The sequence below is a fragment of the Cucurbita pepo genome, chromosome 14 (assembly GCF_057944985.1).
Source record: "Cucurbita pepo subsp. pepo isolate OVF chromosome 14, ASM5794498v1, whole genome shotgun sequence".
In the NCBI taxonomy this organism is placed as follows: Eukaryota; Viridiplantae; Streptophyta; class Magnoliopsida; order Cucurbitales; family Cucurbitaceae; genus Cucurbita; species Cucurbita pepo.
In genome coordinates, this window is record NC_141811.1 from 10,841,194 (window position 1) to 10,860,181 (window position 18,988).

The following is an 18,988-nucleotide window of genomic DNA, read 5'->3' on the forward strand; positions in this document are numbered from 1 at the left end:
TTAGGAAGAAGTTTCCACACCCTTATGAAGAATATCCTTTTTGGGCTTTCCCTCACGAGCTTCCTCTCAAGGTTATTAAAACGCATTTGCAGGGAGAAGTTTTCACATTCTTATAAATAATGCCCTTTTTGGGCTTTTCCTTTCGGGTTTCCCCTCAAGGTTATTAAAACATGTTGGCTAGATAGAGGTTTCCACACTCTTATAAATAATGTCTTTTTTGGGCTTTCTCTTACGGGTTTCCCTCAAGGTTTTTAAAACACGTATGCTAGGGAAAAATTTCACACCCTTATAGAGAATATCTCATTCTCCTCCCCAACCGATGTCGGATTTCACATAGTGATATGTTATATTTTATAGTCACATCCACGATGTCTTGTTCATCAGTTTCGTACAAAAACAAACTTAAAGTCAATAACCGTGCTTCGAAAAGTTACAATTTGTCTGTTCATTGCTTTGAAAACGGCTCGAAGAGTTGGATTCATATTCAAGTTCTATGATTAGTGAATGTCCTATATATGTTCGACATGGACATGTTATCGAAACTGAAGCATCAATGTCTAGTGACTTGGGAGGTCTATTTTTCAGAACTTTATGGTTACAACAGGGGAATGCCCATATCTACGCCAACAGTGCCTGACAAAGGAAGCTTGTGCAGGGTCCATATGTTACCAATACTTAATTGGTGGCTTGGAACCAATCGTCTGCCAGTTGGAAACATATCTGAGTAACTTCAAAGCCAACTATTACAATCCAACCACCTTCAGTTGCCAATAAAATAAATCCCATCACGAACAATTCCAAATTTGTCGTTTACGATTAACCCAACTGTACGATTCAATTACTTTATTTATCTAGGTGATATGGAGCGGTGTGTGAATGGTACCTACAAAATCAGTGATGTACCGAGGAACTGTTCCATGAAGGATTTTCAATTCATAGAATGGGTTTGGGGGCATGCATTGCTCGTTGATCAATCAAATGATCGGTCAAATCACTAGTTTTTTATCAGTCCAACGAGGTAGATAGAAAGATATAAACTTCTAATCTCTTGGTCGATAACTGCTTTAACCAGTTGAATTATCCAATTATCTTCACCACTAAGTATATCGACAGTCTCAAAAAGTGTAGATATATCCGTCATTAACACGTTCTTAAAAAAAAATCTATAGTTTAACACATTTTTTTAAGAAAAAAATGCATTATTTAGAAATATTTTTATAAAGATACAAATACTTCAGAAATTTATATCAAATGATACAAATTTTTTTTCTTTTGAATAATAATTAACGGTTAAATTATAAGTTTAATTGGTAAAAAGTATTTAATGCCCGAAATTTTAAAAGTATATAATATGTCCGAGTTATTAAATAATAATACGAAAATTATGCATGTTTGACTAAAATATATTGACATTTATTTATAAATAAATAACTAATCTAATCATTAAAATTTATAGACATGAATTAATATATTATTGGAAAAAAAAATAATTATCTCCCACATGTAACAATATCAAGACTTCATAAGTCAAAGCTTGGGATTAACATCAAAGTCAAAGAAAAAAACATTTAATTTTTTTTATAAAGATTTTGTTATTTTACCTTATTAAATTTTTCTTTATTTAAAAAATTATAAAAAAAGAACTCCATAAGTAAGATATTATATTTTCTAAAAAATAAACAAATAAATAAAGAAATGAAAAAAAAAAGTACTTTTAGACTTTATATAATTTTCAAGCTTTTAAAATTACTAATAAATTACAAAAATAAAAAACCAATAAATAAATAAAAATTTAAACTATTATTAAATAATTAAAATAATTAAAATAAAAAAAAAGCTAAAATTGTAATTAATAAGATTTTGTCCACTACAACCTCTTTCCAAACCCATCATAACAAAAACCACTCCCTAAAATATATATATATATATATATATATATATATATATATATATATATATATATATATATATATATATATATATATATAGGTGAGAAAATGAGCTAATCCACCACTTATTTCAACCATCCCCACTTGCAAGCTTTGGATGATTTTTTTTTTTATTTTAAATAGTGATTTTTTTTTTTTTTAAGGAAAAAAAACTATTATATAATCCATTAAAAAAATTAATGATTTTAAAACTATTTTAAAAAATTAATGGAGAAAGTGAAATATGCTTGAATTTTCTTATAGCATCCATTAAAATATTATTGTAGAATTAAAAAAATTTAAACAATTTATACTTTAAATTGAATCAATTTAATATGTAGCTAATTTTTACTTGATTCTATATAAAATCAACTCAAAGTTATCCGTATAAAATTATTATTTTTTAAAGATCCTGTTAAAGTAGAAAGATAAATTGTGATGTCCGACGTTGGTAGAAGAAGAGAACAAACCACCATTAACCACCATTTATAAGGGCGTAAAAATCTTCCCCTAGCATACGCGTTTTAAAGCCTTGAGGGGAAGCCCGAAAGCCTAAGAAAGACAATATCTGCTAGCGGTAGATCTGAAGCGTTACAAATGGTATCAGCCAGATACACCGGAGGATGTGCCAGCCTTCTCGCTGTTTCTCAAAAGGGGTGGATTGTGATGTCCCACGTTGCTTGACCACCATTTATAAGGGTGTGGAAACCTTCCATAAAAGGTTTGAAGTGGAGAAGATGAAAAGTTGAATAATTGAAGGTTGTAAATATATTGGAAATGGGAAGCACACAAGAATTGGGTTCTTTAATTTAGAACAATCATTGAAATGTAATGATTCCCCACTCCACAATTCACACACGAGCAAGCGGCATCAAGAAATGCGTTTCTTTAACCTCCATTACTCATTACTCCTTTTTCTTACCGCTTTCATTCAAACTTGGAAACCCCCCGGTTGTTGAATCCAACCTACACCCACCGCCTAACATCTAATTCACAACAACAACAACAAAATCCCAAATCCCAATTCATTTCATCGCTTCAATCTCTGAAACCCCCCTTTTCCGTCTCCATTTCTTCCATTCAACCAACCCATTTGGGCGAAACTGATCGCTCATTTGGGCTTCATATAGTGTGATCGATTGAGAGAAAAAGAGGGATTGAGTGAAATGGGTAGCCGAGATCTGGAAAGAGGAGGGGCTAAACCCAATAACAACCCACCTGGGAATTACTCAGGTTCTTATTATCAAGACGCCTCTGAGAAGCAATGGACTTCTTGGTTGGTTCCTATGTTCGTGGTGGCTAATGTTGCTATGTTCGTTGTTGTTATGTATGTTAATAACTGTCCCCACAACAATCTGGGCTCTCAGGAGTGTGTTGCCAGGTTTCTTGGACGGTTTTCTTTTGAGCCTCTTAGAGTGAATCCTCTGTTTGGTCCTTCTTCTTCCACGTGAGTTGTTTAATTTTGCCATTGGGTTTCTATGAACTCTGTTTCCTTTGCAATTGGGATTTTCTGTTTATGAACATTAGTCACTGTGTTAATCTGTTGCTGTTATCATGGAAGTTTGCTTGGTTTTAAGTTGAGGTTCTTATGTTTCCTTGTTTGAGGTATTTTGTATGCACTTGTGTAATCTATAGCCTCATGGGTTCTAGTTCATTGCTGGTCAAATGAAATGAATAGGGCGAGAGAGAGCCTTCGCTTACCTGCTTAACCGTGCATAAGGCGACTTGGTCTTACCGGGCAAATTGAGTTGTTGATGCAGTATTCTCGGCTTAGCTTTTAGTTTCACTTAGCAAAGGACAGACCAAGCCTTTCTCCCTTGATCGGATATTTTCTTTTACCGTGTTCAATCGGGTTCATGAGCGAAGGACTTAAATGTTTGGAGTAGATCTTTCAACTTTGAGAAAAGGGTACCTCCATTAATGGACTAATGTATAGAATGGCTTTGTAGAACTCCATTAGAGGTTATCTAATCTGTTCATTTGAAGAGGTTTTCCTAAGAAAAAGTTATAATCTGTGCTCTACTTTTGTGATTAGAAAAGGTTTTCCTTGGAGAAACCTTTTAGTTGAATACTATATACTTCTCCTAGGTCTCTCCTTTAATCTCGATAACTGTTGATGAATGGTTTTATGAGATCCCATGTCGGTTGGAGAGGAGAACGAAACATTCTTTATAAGGGTGTGGAAACCTCTCTCTAACAGACGAGTTTTAAAAGCCTTGAGAGGAAGCCCAAAAGGGAAAACCCAAAGAGGACACTATTTGCTAGCGGTGGCTTGGACCGTTACAAATGGTATCAGAGCCAGACACTGGGCGATGTGCTAACAAGGACACTGGACCTCGAAGGGGGGTGGATTTGGGGGTTTCACATCAATTGGAGAAGGGAACAAGTGCCAGCGTCCTCGCTGGGCCCCGAAGAGGGGTGAATTGTGAGAGCCCACATCGGTTAGGGAGGAGAACGAAGTATTCTTTATAAGGGCGTGGAAACCTCTCCTTAGTAGACTTGTTTTAAAAACCTTGAGGGGAAGCCCGAAAGGGAAAGCTCAAGAACAATATCTGCTAGCGGTGGGTCTGAGCCGTTACATCAATGACAATTGTCGATGACGTTCTTGTGCATTTGAACTTTGTATTTGCTATTGCACACATTCAACTCTACCATTTGTGGAAGAGACACATGAATGCAAAGAATAACATGAGACTACTCTTTAGGCATTGAGTTTTTACCACAACTGATATCATTTATTTCAGACTACAGAAACTGGGAGCCCTTGAATGGGAAAAGATAGTTCATGGGCATCAAGCATGGAGGCTCATTACTGGTATTTGGCTGCATGCTGGAGTCATTCATTTGCTTGCAAATATGTTGAGCTTGGTATTTATCGGGATCCGCCTCGAACAACAATTCGGATTCAGTACGTCAAGTGTCTTACTTTGGCCTGCTTTGTACTTTGGAAATTTCATGCTCACTGGTTGTTTTTTTGACATAATCACGCAGTTCGGGTCGGGATACTCTACTTGCTTTCGGGATTAGGTGGAAGCATATTATCGTCTCTTTTCATACAAAACAACATCTCTGTTGGTGCCTCTGGTGCTTTATTTGGGCTTCTTGGTGCAATGCTATCGGAACTCTTGACAAACTGGACTATATATACCGATAAGGTTAGTTGAAGACACAAAAATGAGTAACAGTCGAAGCCTACCGCTAGCGGATATTGTCCTCTTTGGGCTTTCCCTTTGAGCTTCCCTTCAAGGTTTTTAAAACATGTCTACTAGGGAGAGGTTTTCAAACCCTTATAAAGAATGCTTCGTTTTCCTCTCCTACCGATCTGGTATCTTACAATCCACCCCCTTTCGGGCCCAGTGTCTTCGCTGACACTCATTCTTCTCTTCAATCGATATGAAATCTCACAATCGACCTCTCTTTAATTGATGTCTGGCTCTGATACCATTTGTAATATTCTAAGCCTACCGCTAGTAGATATTGTCCTCTTTAGGCTTTCCCTTTCGAGCTTCCCTTCAAGGTTTTTAAAACGTGTCTGCTAGGGAGAGGTTTTCACACCCTTATAAAGAATGCTTCGTTTTCCTCTCCTACCGATGTGGGATCTTACAATCCACCCCCTTTCGGGTCCAGTGTCTTCGCTGACACTCATTTTTCTCTTCAATCGATATGAAATCTCACAATCGACCTCTCTTTAATCGATGTCTGGCTCTAATACCATTTGTAATAGTCTAAACCCACCGCTAGCAGATATTGTCTCTTTGGACTTTTCCTTTCGAGCTTCCCCTCAAGGTTTTTAAAATGTGTCTGCTAGGAAGAGGTTCACATGGTCTTTGTTTTCATGTTGGTTGGTGTGTACCTTATTTGAACATACCATGTTATCAACAGCTAACTTATTGTTCTTGCAGGCTGCAGCTCTCATCACACTCATCGTCATCATCGCCATTAACTTGGCTGTCGGGATTCTTCCTCATGTCGATAACTTCGCCCATATTGGCGGGTTCTTGACAGGCTTTCTTCTTGGGTTTGTTTTGCTTCTCCGTCCTCAGTTCGGATGGATGGAACGTCGACATCTCCCCGCAAGTTCTCGAGCTGTATCCAAGCACAAGGCTTACCAATATATTTTATGCTTCGTGGCCCTCGCTCTTCTAATTGTCGGGTAAGTGTATCGCTTCTACCGATCGATGAATGCTGATAACAGCAGAGATGAAAATAAAGCTTCATTACGATCTTGCTTCGTCGTTGCAGGTTCACGATCGGGTTGGTGATGCTATTTCGAGGGGAGAACGGAAACAACCATTGCAGGTGGTGTCATTATCTAAGTTGTGTGCCAACATCAAAATGGGAATGTGGGAACTGATTAGGCTTGTTTTGATATCATGGTACATGTCTATGAATGTGTTTGTTAATGATGATGCCATTGTTCCATATGTTGTCTTAGTTGAAAGAACAGTGTATGTAGAAAAAAGGGTGACGTAGTTTGTGTGTTTGTGAGCTCTCTGTTGTTCATATAGTGTATCACTTCATTCTTTTTGTGCTTACATCTTTGGATGTTCAATTTATGGAGTAAGAATGAAAACTTTAATAATATATTAAAAAATTCTTACCGTCCTTATATGGATGAAAACCATCATAAATTATTTCTATATTTTTTAATGTTAGTTTTGAAAGTTCACGAGTATTTTTGAGATGTGGTACTAGCGCTAGGGTATTTTGAAGGTTTTAAAAAAGTATAGAGGTGTTCTCGAAGTTTTTATTTTTTCAAGGGATTGGGGCGGGAATTGTCGGCAAGGATTGGGTTCCTTGCGAGAAAATTTGGGTTTGGTCTTTTGTCTACTCGAGAGAAGTTTCCACACCCTTATGAGTAAGGTTTCGTTTTTCGTTTTCCTCTCCAACCAATGCGAGATTTTACAATCCAACCCCCATAGGGGCCAACGATCTCGTTGGCACATTGCTCGGTGTCTGGTTCTGATACCATTTGTAATTGTTCAAACCCACCACTAGTAGATATTGTCTTTCTTGGGCATTCCGTTTCAGGTTTTCCCTCCTTTACCATGCTTTGCCCTCCTTTGCCATGCTTTTTCTAGGGAGAGGTTTAAAGAATGTTTCGTTCCCCTCTTCAACTGATATGAGATCTCACAGGTTGGTTGAGTTGTAACTCTATTTTCGGGTTGCATGAACAAAAAAGTATCAACCCGAGAACCAACCCAAATTTTTAGATTTTCAAAAATTCAACCCAACTCAAACCGAAAAAAGAATCTAACCCAACTCAACTTTTATAATGTGAGTTGGGTAGTTCAGGTTGATCGAGTGCTCAAATCGTATAAACACCCATTTTGTAAAGAGATCCAAACACTTTACGTGTATATTACTTTATATTAACCAGTAGTGTAACATATATTCTCTAGCATGCCTCGTCCAAACTATAATAACTCAACTGAAATGTCATGTAGTTCAAACCACTTTGGACTAAAAAGTTGCACATTTTTCCAAAGCATGAACATTGACCTAATTTTCATAGAGGTGCTCCAACATTATTTATCTGAAAATCCTTCTTATTCTCTTATTTGCATAACGATTTCTCCGTGATCCGAACATGAAAACCATCTGGAAATTGTAAGCCCGGATCTCGACTAATGTTACCTCCTTTAATTGCTTCAAACCTGAGTGAACCGAAAACAAAACAAGTTAACTTTATCAATTATGACCATATAGTCTCTAACTCTATACTTTAAAAAGTTTCAATCAACTTATAAAGTCGGTCTATTCGTATATGACAGGTCATGCCAAATCACGAAAAGAATCGAAACTGAAAAACGTGTAATGAAAATTGTTCGGGAAATCGTACTTACTTATAGCTTGTAAGTAAAGAATGAAGAAACACAGCTATTTGCAATTTGACAAATTCTGCCCCAAAACAAAATCTAAGGCCACCACCAAATGCCATCAAATGTTTGGATGCCCCACCATCTGATTTCTGTCACAAAAAGGTAAAAATTTGGTATCAAATAACCATTTCATTTTTTACCATCTTTTTTTTAACTCAACCCGTGTACGCCTCTAATACTTAGTGTCAAGTTAACGTACCTCCCATCTCCACGGGTTGAACGTAAGAGGGTCAACGTAATTTTCTGGATTCAAGTGGACGGCTGAGAGACTCGGTACAACTATCCATCCTGCTGGAATCACAAATCCTGCTTTGTACAAACCTCATTTAATGTAAACCATTTCTTAAATAACTCAATAATTTTACATATTGTAAATATACCTCTCGACTTAAAGTTGACCGTTAGTTGACCAACGAGAAAATGACGAGACATTGAGGTAAGTTTTGTAATTTTTTTTTTATTAATGTGACGTGACGTGGCTTTATTAATTTCTTTTCTACAACTATTGTCATCGTCCTATACTCTGTCCCGTTTTTGTCCACAACTCATTTAGAGACAAAAAGTGAATGGCACATACTCACAGGTACGGTTGAATTAGACTGGAAAAATCTTTTTGACCAACTCAAATTTTTGGGATAGTGACACGAGCAACCCGAATAGAGTTTGTCGTCCAAACTAACTCAACCCAACCCAATCTAATCTTGGGTTGAATTGGGTTGTCGGTTTTTTTAATTATTTAAAAAGTTTCTAATTATATGTTATATTAATGACTAAAATACCGTAAAAATTCAAATATCAAACATTTACCAGTCACAATACATTACTGACATCAATTACACATCCTAAATATTTTTAATCTTTTTAAAAGTATAATAGGATTGAATTGTAATCTTATTTTCGAGTTGGTTAAATTGATCCGACTATAAAAAATGTCAATTTGCAAACGGAACCAAATTTTCGATTTTTCAAAAACTCAACCAACCCAAAAACCGAAAAAAAATTTAATCCCGCCCAACTTTTATGGTTTAAGTTGGGTAGTCTAGATTAGTCGGGTTATCAGATCATATGATCATCCTTAATATAATTAAGTACGATCAATCAAATTTTAGGGACCAAAAGTACATTTTACCGAAACATTTTTTCATTTTCCCAAAAGTCATATCGAATTCAGTTCATACCCTTATACTCGACATCCTTCAATGCTTCTCGAAAGATCAACGGAGCTACATTTCCGAGTCGCAACGTTTCATTAATGAACTACAAATGGAAGACATCAATTCATGTTAGATTAAGAAACAAGTGAATCAAGAGAGAATAATGATATGATGAAACTACTTGAAAAGTAAACGTCATGGATTTGTATTCAGCCCAATTAAGTCCTGAATCTGCCTTGTCCCTGTTCTTCAAGATGCCCTCATGCTCAACCTAACAACGTTTGAAGGTATCAAAAAGTTATTCATTTGTGTGTCGATTCGTCAAATTGAGCTCTAAAGTTGATACCGTTAGCTCGGTCAAGACACGAGGATGGTCGACGAGAAATTTGATGGCTAAAGTTAGAGCAAGTGAAGTGGTTTCAAAGCTTGCAAAAAGGAGAAAGAACATCAAGTCCAAAGCCATTTCTTGAGTGAGAAGAGTTCCATGTTTTTCAAGTTCTTCAAGAACATGATCAAAAAAATCATTATGTTGTTTCCTAGGATTTGCCTGTCGTTCTTGTAGCATGTTTTTTAGCATCTTCATTGTTCTTTTCCTACCCTGTCGAAGAATAACAAAACGATACTCCGTTAGGGTTAGGGTTGTTTTTTTCGAGTGATTCATGAGCATTTTTCTTGAGAAAAAAGTAAGAGAAATCATCATCGAACAACTGTGAAGTCTTGTATATTCTTATTGACAATTTTAGTGGAACATGCACGGATAGCAGAGAACTGGACATAGCCTATATCGAGTGAACCAATTTAAACCGAGTATCATCTCTCTTACCTTAAAAATTTGTAAGTTAAGCGTGTCCATGGGATGGATTGAGTTCGGTCGAGGAAAATTTTTCATGATAATCTTAAAAAATACGTTAGGTTCGGTTGTGAAACCTATTTTCGAGTTGGTTGGATTGACCCGATTAAAAAATTTCTAACCGACAAATCAAACCTTGTTTTTCGAAAATTCAACCCAACCCATCTTTTATAGTTTGGGTTGGATAGTCCGAGTCATTTAGGTTATCTAAGCATTTATAGAACCGATTCGAATTGATTTTTTACCATTCCAAAATCACTCTAAAAAATAGCCCCAAGTATAATTGGGTTACCTGTCTGCACTTGTGATGAGCGGTTCCCGGAAAATTAAGAGGCAAGGAAATCAAACCCTTAATGAAGACATCAAAATTCTCTCTCAAGTTCTCGGATGAACTTTCTCGATCATAACTTATCAACTTCTTTGAAGTAAAATCAAATATCATCTGCAATGTCGAATAAATCATTAAACTTATATATTTTATAAAAATTAAAAATTTTATGTCTAATAAGTCGATCTTTTTACAGTGAACGTACCGTTGCAGTCTCATCCTTTAAGTCGATCATGTTACGAGACGACCACCGTCTCAGCCTTGTCTTTGTTGAAGCCTCGACCTCACGAACCATCTTTTTCATACTTTCAATACCATAAAGATTCATGATCATGTTCTTTAGAGATTTAAAAATTTGGCCATGCATTGAAAGGATGTTTTGTCTTCCAAATATCTTCGTTAGGCGATCGGGATACCAACTTCGAAACAAATTACCCTCTTCTTGAAAGATTAAGTGATTTAGGTCGGTATCAATCGAGACAATCGTAGGTCGTCCCATCAAATTTGTTCGAAAAATTGGTCCATACCTAAAAAGAAAGAATAATTTGTGGGTTTAGTCTCTCTTTTATCAAACGATTTTTTAGGAGTTCGAGAATCGAAGTTTTAACTTTAAATAAGCTACTAAAGTTTTATCTATTAGGTTACGTTCCGATTAGCACATAACAAGAAATATTGTGAGGTGAGAGATTCGAACTTCTAGCTCTTGATCGATGATAATTTGTAGCGTCTCGGGCCTAATTCTCGGATCAAAATTCAAAATCCGGATCTAGCACCTGATGACCCCAACATTCCCCTACAACATGGTTAAGTTATGTACTTATCGCTTCTAAGAGCTAAAACCATCCCTTAGACCAAGACATGTACTTTTGACATGTTTTATCTTCACTCATATACTCATCAGCTTATCTAATGCCATAAACATGCATATTTATGACAAGTTAGGCTCGAATACTAGCATATCCTAACAATCCCTACAAGTACGGCTCACGAAATATTATAATGGCTACTTAAAGATTCATCATCGGGAAAAATGCTCTATAATGACTAAAATGCCCTTCAAAGTTGACTTTGACTTTTTTTTTCTCGGGTTTCTAGACATATTTTAAGCATTTTTCTCTTCTACTATTGAAATTTAGGTTCAAAGACCCTTAATAAAATCCTTCGATTAGTAAATAATTAAATAAAAAAAAAGTAGGAGAACTCGTACTAGTCGAACTCAAGTAGTACAATATTAACCTGAACAAGCTAGTCATGCTCAGGTTAGCATATTAAACTATTAAAACTTTCATTTTTACGATATATATAACCTGAACAAGCTAGTCATGCTCAGGTCAGCATATTAAACCGTTTAACTTTCATTTTTACGATACATATAACCTGAACAAGCGAGTCATGCTCAGGTTAGCATATTAAACCATTAAACTTTCATTTTTACGATATATATAACCTGAACAAGCTAGTCATGCTCAGGTTAGCATATTAAACCGTTTAACTTTCATTTTTACGATATATATAACCTGAACAAGCTAGTCATGCTCAGGTTAGCATATTAAACCGTTTAACTTTCATTTTTACGATATATATAACCTGAACAAGCTAGTCATGCTCAGGTCAGCATATTAAACCGTTAAACTTTCAGTTTTACGATATATATAATCTGAACAAGCTAGTCATACTCAGGTCAGCATATTAAGCCGTTAGACTTTCATTTTTATCGATTTTATATATTGATACCGTAAAATAAAGAAAAGCATAGATTTTGAAATACCTAACCATTCTTGTTTTGATGAAAGGAGCAATATGAAAAGAAGAATGTGGGGTAAGGAACTCCAAATTTTCACCAAGTAATGGAAAACCCATTGAACCTTTAGGAAGCTTTTCATAATGTTTGAGCCTTCTCCAACTATGAACCCATTTTGTAAACCCTAAAACAACAACACTTGCTATCAAAACAACCCACATTTTGCTTACCTTCAAGAACACAATGGAGCATTTGTTTCTTAAATAGGCTTGGAAGGATGTGAGGCTTTTATAGCTAGTGGTACTCGTAATTTAACGCTACAAACCATCTCACCTTTTCCAATAAATTTCGTAGACAGAGGTTTTGACGTCTGGACGTAGGAGAAGTGCATAAATGAGTTGAAATCGTACCCAAATCAAAATAGGTAAGTATGGTTAGAAAAACTTGAATGGTTTTTTCTCTGTTTCAATTTCTATTAGACGAACACGACTCTTCACAATGGTATGATATTGTCCACTTTGAGCATAAGTTCTCATGGCTTTGCTTTGGGCTTCCCCAAAATGCCTCATACCAATGGAGAGTGTATTCTTAGATTATAAACCGATGATCATTCCCTAAATTAACCAACGTGGGACACTTTCATCCAACACCTCCCCTCGAACAAAGTACGTCTCCCCTTAATCGAGGCTCGACTCCTTTGGAGTCATAGTCATTTTTTACTGCCTTCGAGGAGGCTTGACTCTTTTTTCTTTTTGGAGTCCTTTGTTCGACATTCGAGGATTTGTCATCTATTGGCATGGCTAAGTTTAGGGCATGGCTCTGATACAATGTTAGACGAACACGACTCTCCACAATGATATGATATTTGCCATCTATTTGGCATTTTGTTCGAGGGGAGGTGTTGGATGATGGAAGTCCCACATCGGCTAATTTAGGGAATGATCTTGGGTTTATAACTGAGGAATACTAACTTCATTCGTGTGAGGCCTTTTGGGGAAACCCAGAGCAAAGCCATGAGAGTTTATGCTCAAAGTGGACAATATCATACCATTGTGGAGAGTCGTGTTCGTTTAACATGGTATCAGAGTCATGCCCTAAATTTAGTCGTGCCAATAGATTAATTCGATAAAACTTTGTAAATAATCTTATAATCGAGACCATTTCATAATGATTTTATCATATCGTGAGAACTAGTTCTAATAACTCTTTCAAAAGTGAGAATGTTGGCTTAATTCACCACACCTAAATAGTGTGAAAGTTGTCTTATTTATAATCAAATAAATTACAAGAATATAGAAAGAGTAACAAATAGAAATAACAATAAATAGAAAGATGATACACGCAAATATCTACATATTTGCTTTATAATAAAATATCAAATATGATATATATGGTAAACTATAATTTAATACTAAATATCCGGACAAAAAACATTATATTCTTTTCCTACGATTAATAAATAAATAAATAAATATATATATATATATATATATATATATATGATATTTAGAAAATATATTTTAATGATTAGTTACGGAGTATATCTTAGATATCCGTTTAATATTTTTTCTTTATTTTTTCTTTATTTTGGAAATTGTTATTTATAAGATTTATATTTGTAAACATTAATGAAAATCATATTTCGTTACGGATTTTTTATCAAAATTGTGTTTGATTTACGGGGAATAAGTTTATATGTAACTTCGGTTGCTTAGTTACTAATTTAAATAAGCAAATAACATATTTTTTTACTTGTTTCTTCAAAAAAAAAACAAAAAACAAAAAAAAAATAATAAGCCATTTATAATTTTTATCTAATATTTTTAAGAGTTAAATCATAATTAAAATATTAAAGTTATTTTGACACAAAAATAAATCAAAATTATTGAACTAAGATTATATTAAAGTTAAATGTTTAGGGAAGTCAACAAATTGTAATAAAAATGAAATTTTGACTTAATACATTAATAATAGTGTTCTATAATAGTAATTATCTTATTTTATAAGAAAAGAAAATATTTAAATCTCAATTTGTTAAAGAAAATAAGTGAAAGAAAAGAAAAAAAAATGTGCACACATGCTTCAACCATGGTTTGCGCCATATGCTTTACAGATTTCGTAGCGTTGAGACGCCCTCGACGATAAACTCATGGGCGAATGCTGCCTCTTCAAGACATAAATTAGATTCTCTTTCTCATCTCGTGTCCAATCAGCTCGATTATCTCGATATAATCTCTATTCCACTTCGAATGCTCGATTTCTACAAAATAAACAAATAAGTACGTAAAATTTTCCCAAGCAAGCATCAAATCTGTTCGTTGCTATTAGTTTCCAAGGTTCATTCATTTCAAGTCATCATTTGAGCACTTTATGCTACCAATCAAATGTTCAGGCGATCATGAATCTACTTTTTCGAATTAAAAAAAAGTATGATCATAAACTACCATTTCGATATGAAATGAAAAATCACACAGTGAGATCTCACATCAATAGAGGAGGAGAATGAAGCATTTCTTTATAAGGGTGTGAAAACATTTCTCTAGCAGACGCGTTTTAAAAACCTCGAGGGGAAGCCTGAAAAGGAAAGCCCAAAGAGGACAATATCTGCTAGCGGTGGACTTGGGCCGTTACGTACACGTTTCGAGATCAGACTTTTAAATATAAGGCGCTAACTAATCCTAACTAAACCTATCTCTCTACAAAGGGATAAGTTCTAATATCTAGAGTACTAAGATAAATAAATGAAAACTTGGCTACATAGTTCCCAACAGCAGGTAAATCCTACACTTGAAAACCATTTCAAGTCATCATTTGAGCACTTTATGCTACCAATCAAATATTCAGACGATCATGAATCTACTTTTTTGAATTAAAAAAAGTACGATCATAAACAACCACTTCGATATGAAATGAAAGATCGCACTATGAGATCCCACATCGGTTGGAGAGGAGAATGAAGTATTCTTTATAAGAGTGTGGAAACCTCTCCCTAGCTGACGCGTTTTAAAAATTTGGAGGGAAAGCCCAAAGATGACAATATCTGTTAGCGGTGAGCTTGAACCGTTACACACAAGTTGTTTTGAGATCAGACAGGCACTAACTAATCCTAACTAAACATATCTATCTACAAAGGGATGAGGTCTAATTTCTAGAGATAGTATAAGATAAATATATGAAAACTTGGCTACATAGTTCCCAACAGCAGGTAAATAAAAGTTAGGATATCTCTCATTCAACTTTCTCAAATAGAAAGTAAATGTAAACCAATAAAGATTAAAAAGAAGAGTACATTGAAGTGGAGCAAGAACAAAATAAAGAACAAACTTCACAAGGGGGTAAAAGTAAATGCCCATTTTATGATCTTGAACCAGTTTACCCAACTAGAGTTTTTAAACCCTTTTATCCACTAGAACTAAATTGCTATTAGAACCCAAAATCTTGATAATCCACCAACTACCCAAATAATAAGAATGGGAGAGTAAAAGAGTGTCATATATATATATATATATATATAATGGAATAAACAGTCCATGTAATAGGCAAGCGAAGCAAGCAAGGTAAATAAAGTGACTGATAGTAAAAATGAGACATGATGCTTACCTAAGATATCTCAGAAATCTGGGTTCTGCACTCATTCATGAGAAAAACCAATAAGAACAATTGGATAAGTCAATTATGGAATTTTCATTCTTTCGATCCGAGAACGTCAAGACGGAGATAAATCCGAGGGAATCCCATACCCAAGCTTGCACATATAACACGACACTTGGTCAACCTTGTACCTGCAACCACTTAATGAGTAGGCTTTATACAATATCCAAAATGTTTTTTTCGTCCAATCCAAGTTGATATTTTTCATTTCGTCGAGTACAGACTCCATTTCTTCGAAACGCTTTTCTGATGCAAACATAACCATTTTACAATGATATAAAGACCGACAGATTCTCCAACCTGAACATTCAGCACGACTTACAAAGTTCGTTAGCTTGTCCACTGCGTTACACCGAAAATAACTGGCACTAATGGAGCGCATCACATGGAGAGTATTTACTGATGTACCATGCTCAAATGCCTCATTAATCGAATTCTCCATTCTCTCTAACCAATCTTCTTGAGCATAGACTTTTATCAATAAGACATTCAACCATGGTCGATATTCTTCTTTCGGAATAAGCTTCAACAAAGCCTCAATCTTTGTCACTTTATCGGCTATAGTACTCCTACAGTATGCACATATCATAGTTCTAATAAGAGGGAAATTCATGTCATCGACATGATCCTTTGACAACTCGTGCATCTCTTCCATCTTTTCAAGATTGTCAGAATGAGCATATCCACGAAGCATTAACAACAAAGTTTCAGTGTTTGGCTTTACCGAACTCGCCTTCATCTTCAAAAATGTTTGCTCCATTTTATCCCACATCCATGCAGTAACATACCCAGCTATTAGATGGTTGTACGTGCTCACGTTGGGGGAGAGATCCAAATCATGTATTTCTCGCAAGGTAGCCTCCATGTGATCAACTAACATCAACCGACCAAATACCGATAGTAGGATGTTATATGTTACAATGGTAGGAACACAATTTGCATCCATTTTAAGATCCCGAAACAACGAGTGGCATTTGTCAGCCAAGCCATTATACATGTAAGCACCCATCAATGCATTATAAATAGAGGTTCTCTTGACCCTTTTATTAGAAGCCTCAGTGAACAACTCAAAAGCAAGGTCAACGTTTTTTGATCGACCCGCAACAGTAATACTCTTAGCATATTCCTCAGCAGTCAAAGGAAAGGAACCTTCCTGCCTTCTTCTCCAATTAAACACCTAAGTGCAAAAGAATAAGCTGATCATATATTTAGTATCGTCAAATTATTTATCGAGGACGTGTACATGATTACCTCTGATAGGCCTTGTATTTTTCAACTTTATGTCAACATTATATAATATTAAGCCTCAAAAATAACAATTCTACTTCAATGAAATTTCAACATTTCTAACGATTCCACTTCAATGAAATTTCAACATTTCGAACGATTTAATACAAACTACAATTATGTAAGCAATTCCCACATAAACATATAATTAAGAAACTCATATGAAGCAATTTTCTTAGAGTATGCAGAATCAAACTCACCTCCAATGCCAAGTGAGGCTGTGAACCCAATTGCTTTAGCAACTCGACAAAAGCAGAACTGTCAGCATGTCTCCGTAAGAGGAAGCCTTCATTGTCTTCCAATACTTTCACAATCTTATCAGAATCCTCGGCGTTCTGAATCAGTTCATGCATCACCTCCGTGACCTTCCTTTGCATAAGACTTCTCACCAAGAGGTCTTGGTCAGAAGGCTTGTTGGAAAATAATTCAATAATATTAGGAAGCAGCGAAAACGAAGAGATTGAGGGCACAGGCGACGAGGAAGAGCAGGATTGAGTATGGAGGCCATGAGGAAAGATGAAATTATTTGAATTGTTTGCGAGTGAGAAGGAAAATGGAGCAAAAATGTTGCGATTTACTAAGAACCTATGACGAACAGAGAACTTCCATAGTTGCTTCATCGTTAGATTGATTCGTCAGAGAATGAATTTGCAGTAATCCAGGCTGAGGCCCACTCTAAGTAACACACTTTTTAGTGAGAATCAACGAGGAAACTGGTCTATTAACCTAACCATACAGAAAATATAAGCTTAAGATTTAAGATTAAATCATACTTTCATCCAGCATCCAAACGCGCGCCGACGGTCTATTCGGTGGCTGCCGAAGGGGACCGCCGCTCGCGGGCTGCGAAGACGTCGGAACACGCTGCTGGAACCGCCGGAACGAGTCAGTCAAAGATCAGATTCGAGTAGCGGCACCCCGTCGTTGTGCTTCGCCGTCTGAACAAGCAAGGAGCCGTTCGTGGTCTGCGCGAGTGTAAGTTGCAATTCGCGAGCCGCTGAGACGCCAATCAGTGAAGCTACAGCGAAGATCGACAGTGACTCGCCGCCTTCTCAATGTTCTCTGGTCGGAGTCCGCCGCCGGTAGGTGGAGATGTCGGAAAACGCCTCTCAGGCGGCTGAGGCATGAGGAATAGGGGGGAAGGTGAGGAAGAGTTAGGTTTTCTTCCCATTTTTCTTTTATTTATTATTTTTTTTTAACCTCTTGATGACCTCATAAATCAAAGTCCTCTGTGTTTTTTATTTATTTATTTATTTATTTTTCTCACACAATTTAAAAAATAAAAATAATTTTTTAAATTATCAAAATATAATTTAAATGTTAACAACACTCATAACAGCAAAATAGGAAAATGATATTTATAAATTTAATTTTCAAATATAAAAAACTAAATAAATCCAATTAATTATATTTATAATATCTATACTTGGCTCTTCGATTATCTCTCTCATGATCTACGTGGGCTTGGGCTTGGGCCTGATTACTCTTTTACCCATCATTTTTATTTGGGCTTGGGCCCAGCCTTTCTTTGGACCTTAGGCCCAATTAACTCAATTTATTTGAGCCCAACCCAGTTTACAAATTAATCTAAATTGGACTATAGGCCCAATTACAGTAAATTTAATATATTGGGGGTTTTACTGTAAACATTGTGCCACTTGAACGGTAATTTCAATTCCATAAATATGAATTTGATTTTCTATTTTTATATGCATCAATGGAGGCTCAAAAACATCTAATAAGAAAAACGAGCAATCGTTAGCTAGCTTTCAGTTTTTGAAATAGAACGGTAGGGGCTAAGGTTCTTCGGACCTTACAACTTGCTTTAAATAGTGTAATTCTGCAGCGTCGTCCAACTTGTTGTCCGCTCCCCTTTACTATATTTACTAGATAGAACCGAACCATATTGAAAAGGTTCCTGAGACACAGCATGGAACAGTCAGAAACGAGGTCCAAAAATGAAGAATAGAGCCGAAAAGCGTTGCGAAGGTCGTTTGCTTAATTATCTTATTCTAATTCATAACATATATTGTACAATAGAAAGCAAAAACCTTCTCTTTCCGTATGATCTCTTCGAAGGCTTATAGTTTAATTGGTTGAAATATACCGTTCATAACAGTGATATTGTAGGGTATTTTGAAAATACCTGTGACAGATAAAACATATG

General features: G+C 35.7%; 3 protein-coding genes across 5 annotated transcripts; 1 reads left to right on the forward strand and 2 right to left on the reverse strand.

Annotated features, from left to right (window-relative positions):
• The first annotated feature begins 2,771 nt into the window (after positions 1-2,771).
• Positions 2,772-6,570, forward strand: RBL2 (RHOMBOID-like 2). The gene is made up of 5 exons (XM_023697761.2): positions 2,772-3,375; positions 4,673-4,836; positions 4,920-5,083; positions 5,831-6,081; positions 6,171-6,570. Exons 1-5 carry the CDS (start codon positions 3,095-3,097, stop codon positions 6,280-6,282), a joined length of 972 nt encoding a protein of 323 aa, XP_023553529.1. The 5' UTR covers positions 2,772-3,094; the 3' UTR covers positions 6,283-6,570.
• A 651-nt stretch (positions 6,571-7,221) lies between these two features.
• LOC111809897 (cytochrome P450 87A3-like) lies at positions 7,222-12,126 on the reverse strand. 2 transcript variants are annotated; one of them, XM_087117550.1, is made up of 9 exons: positions 11,911-12,126; positions 10,348-10,669; positions 10,107-10,256; positions 9,311-9,562; positions 9,146-9,235; positions 8,989-9,067; positions 8,010-8,116; positions 7,775-7,899; positions 7,222-7,585 (listed from the first exon to the last, which is right to left on the reverse strand). In XM_087117550.1, exons 1-9 carry the CDS (start codon positions 12,102-12,104, stop codon positions 7,486-7,488), a joined length of 1,419 nt encoding a protein of 472 aa, XP_086973676.1. In that variant the 5' UTR covers positions 12,105-12,126; the 3' UTR covers positions 7,222-7,485. The 2 variants fall into 2 exon arrangements, with proteins under 2 accessions (XP_086973676.1, XP_086973677.1); XM_087117551.1 differs by lacking the exon at positions 9,311-9,562 and having other exon boundaries at positions 7,226-7,585.
• A 1,689-nt stretch (positions 12,127-13,815) lies between these two features.
• LOC111810549 (Tetratricopeptide repeat (TPR)-like superfamily protein) lies at positions 13,816-18,002 on the reverse strand. Of its 2 annotated transcripts, XM_023697265.2 has the most exons (4): positions 17,595-18,002; positions 17,022-17,496; positions 15,484-16,711; positions 13,816-14,143 (listed from the first exon to the last, which is right to left on the reverse strand). In XM_023697265.2, exons 2-3 carry the CDS (start codon positions 17,439-17,441, stop codon positions 15,590-15,592), a joined length of 1,542 nt encoding a protein of 513 aa, XP_023553033.2. In that variant the 5' UTR covers positions 17,442-17,496; positions 17,595-18,002; the 3' UTR covers positions 13,816-14,143; positions 15,484-15,589. The 2 variants fall into 2 exon arrangements, with proteins under 2 accessions (XP_023553033.2, XP_023553032.2); XM_023697264.2 differs by having other exon boundaries at positions 17,022-18,002.
• Between the last annotated feature and the right edge of the window lie 986 nt (positions 18,003-18,988).

Excerpts from the sequence above, each read along its gene's own strand:
- RBL2 (XM_023697761.2), top strand. The coding sequence starts at position 3,095 with ATGGGTAGCCGAGATCTGGAAAGAGGAGGGGCTAAACCCAATAACAAC. Across the intron at positions 4,837-4,919 it reads CGAACAACAATTCGGATTCA|TTCGGGTCGGGATACTCTAC; the intron begins GTACGTCAAGTG and ends ATAATCACGCAG. Across the intron at positions 6,082-6,170 it reads CTCGCTCTTCTAATTGTCGG|GTTCACGATCGGGTTGGTGA; the intron begins GTAAGTGTATCG and ends TCGTCGTTGCAG.
- LOC111809897 (XM_087117550.1), bottom strand. The coding sequence starts at position 12,104 with ATGTGGGTTGTTTTGATAGCAAGTGTTGTTGTTTTAGGGTTTACAAAA. Across the intron at positions 9,236-9,310 it reads GTGTCTTGACCGAGCTAACG|GTTGAGCATGAGGGCATCTT; the intron begins GTATCAACTTTA and ends AAACGTTGTTAG. Across the intron at positions 7,586-7,774 it reads TCTTTACTTACAAGCTATAA|GTTTGAAGCAATTAAAGGAG; the intron begins GTAAGTACGATT and ends CGGTTCACTCAG.
- LOC111810549 (XM_023697265.2), bottom strand. The coding sequence starts at position 17,441 with ATGAAGCAACTATGGAAGTTCTCTGTTCGTCATAGGTTCTTAGTAAAT. Across the intron at positions 16,712-17,021 it reads AGCCTCACTTGGCATTGGAG|GTGTTTAATTGGAGAAGAAG; the intron begins GTGAGTTTGATT and ends TTTTGCACTTAG.